This window comes from Fulmarus glacialis, unplaced genomic scaffold (genome assembly GCF_000690835.1).
Source record: "Fulmarus glacialis isolate BGI_N327 unplaced genomic scaffold, ASM69083v1 scaffold15132, whole genome shotgun sequence".
Taxonomy (NCBI): domain Eukaryota; kingdom Metazoa; phylum Chordata; class Aves; order Procellariiformes; family Procellariidae; genus Fulmarus; species Fulmarus glacialis.
In genome coordinates, this window is record NW_009198565.1 from 4,261 (window position 1) to 5,062 (window position 802).

Sequence of the window (802 nt, forward strand, 5' to 3'; positions counted from 1 at the left end):
CTGTAAATCCTTGCACTTTGTCATAACAGCACGTAGCAGGATGGGGAAAGGGTAAGAGAGGATGGATTTTTACAGGAAGAAGATCACAGAGCAAGAAGATCACACTGGCTGCATACACTTACACATCTTTAAGATGCCCCTAATGAAAGTCAGGATGAACTTCATAGGACTTAATCCCTGGTAACTTCAAATCATGACTGGGACTACGAAGTTTTTCCTGTAGAGGCTACATGCTGTGAGGACATTAGTATAAATACAGTTTTGCAAAGAAAGGAATATGATTCCTTGGCTTTCTAACCTGTGTGTTTTGTACGTCAAAACTTACAGACTACAATGTGGGAGAAAGTTAAAGCAGGTACTTACACTACACTGGGAAGGTTCTGACTTGTGGCAATTTGCTTATCTGGGTAGCGCACACATCACCGTGCTGCCACAAACTGATTGCATTCTCAACAGGCTGGATTTACGTCATTACAGGATGGAAAGTGAAGGAGATTTCATAGATGAAAATGGAGTGGTGTAGAGTGGCACATTTCATGGCTCGGCAGCAGTGGGACTGAAGCAGAAGTTGAAAATGTAGCTATCTGGCACAGACAGTAGCACAGGTTAAAGGCAGCTCTCTGATTGCATTCTGGGCTCAACAGTTGTGACCAGTTTTCAACAGCACCGATTCCTTCATGTATTTATTAAAAATAACCCCTGAGGATGCATGTCAATAGTAAATAAAATTATTTTTCTTTTCAGATTGATCAGCTGAAATCTAAGTGAAAACCTTAAAGAAATGAAGTTGGATGGGGTGAAT

General features: G+C 41.0%; 1 protein-coding gene across 1 annotated transcript in view; it reads left to right on the forward strand.

The window, feature by feature from the left end:
* The window catches only part of MORN2 (MORN repeat containing 2), a gene marked incomplete at its 5' end in the record, with an annotated part of 4,561 nt that extends 3,981 nt beyond the window's left edge, over positions 1–580 (forward strand). Inside the window, 1 exon segment of the mRNA XM_009572957.1 lies at positions 478–580. Within this exon segment, the coding sequence (XP_009571252.1) occupies positions 478–580 (103 nt within the window).
* Positions 581–802: the final 222 nt, after the last annotated feature.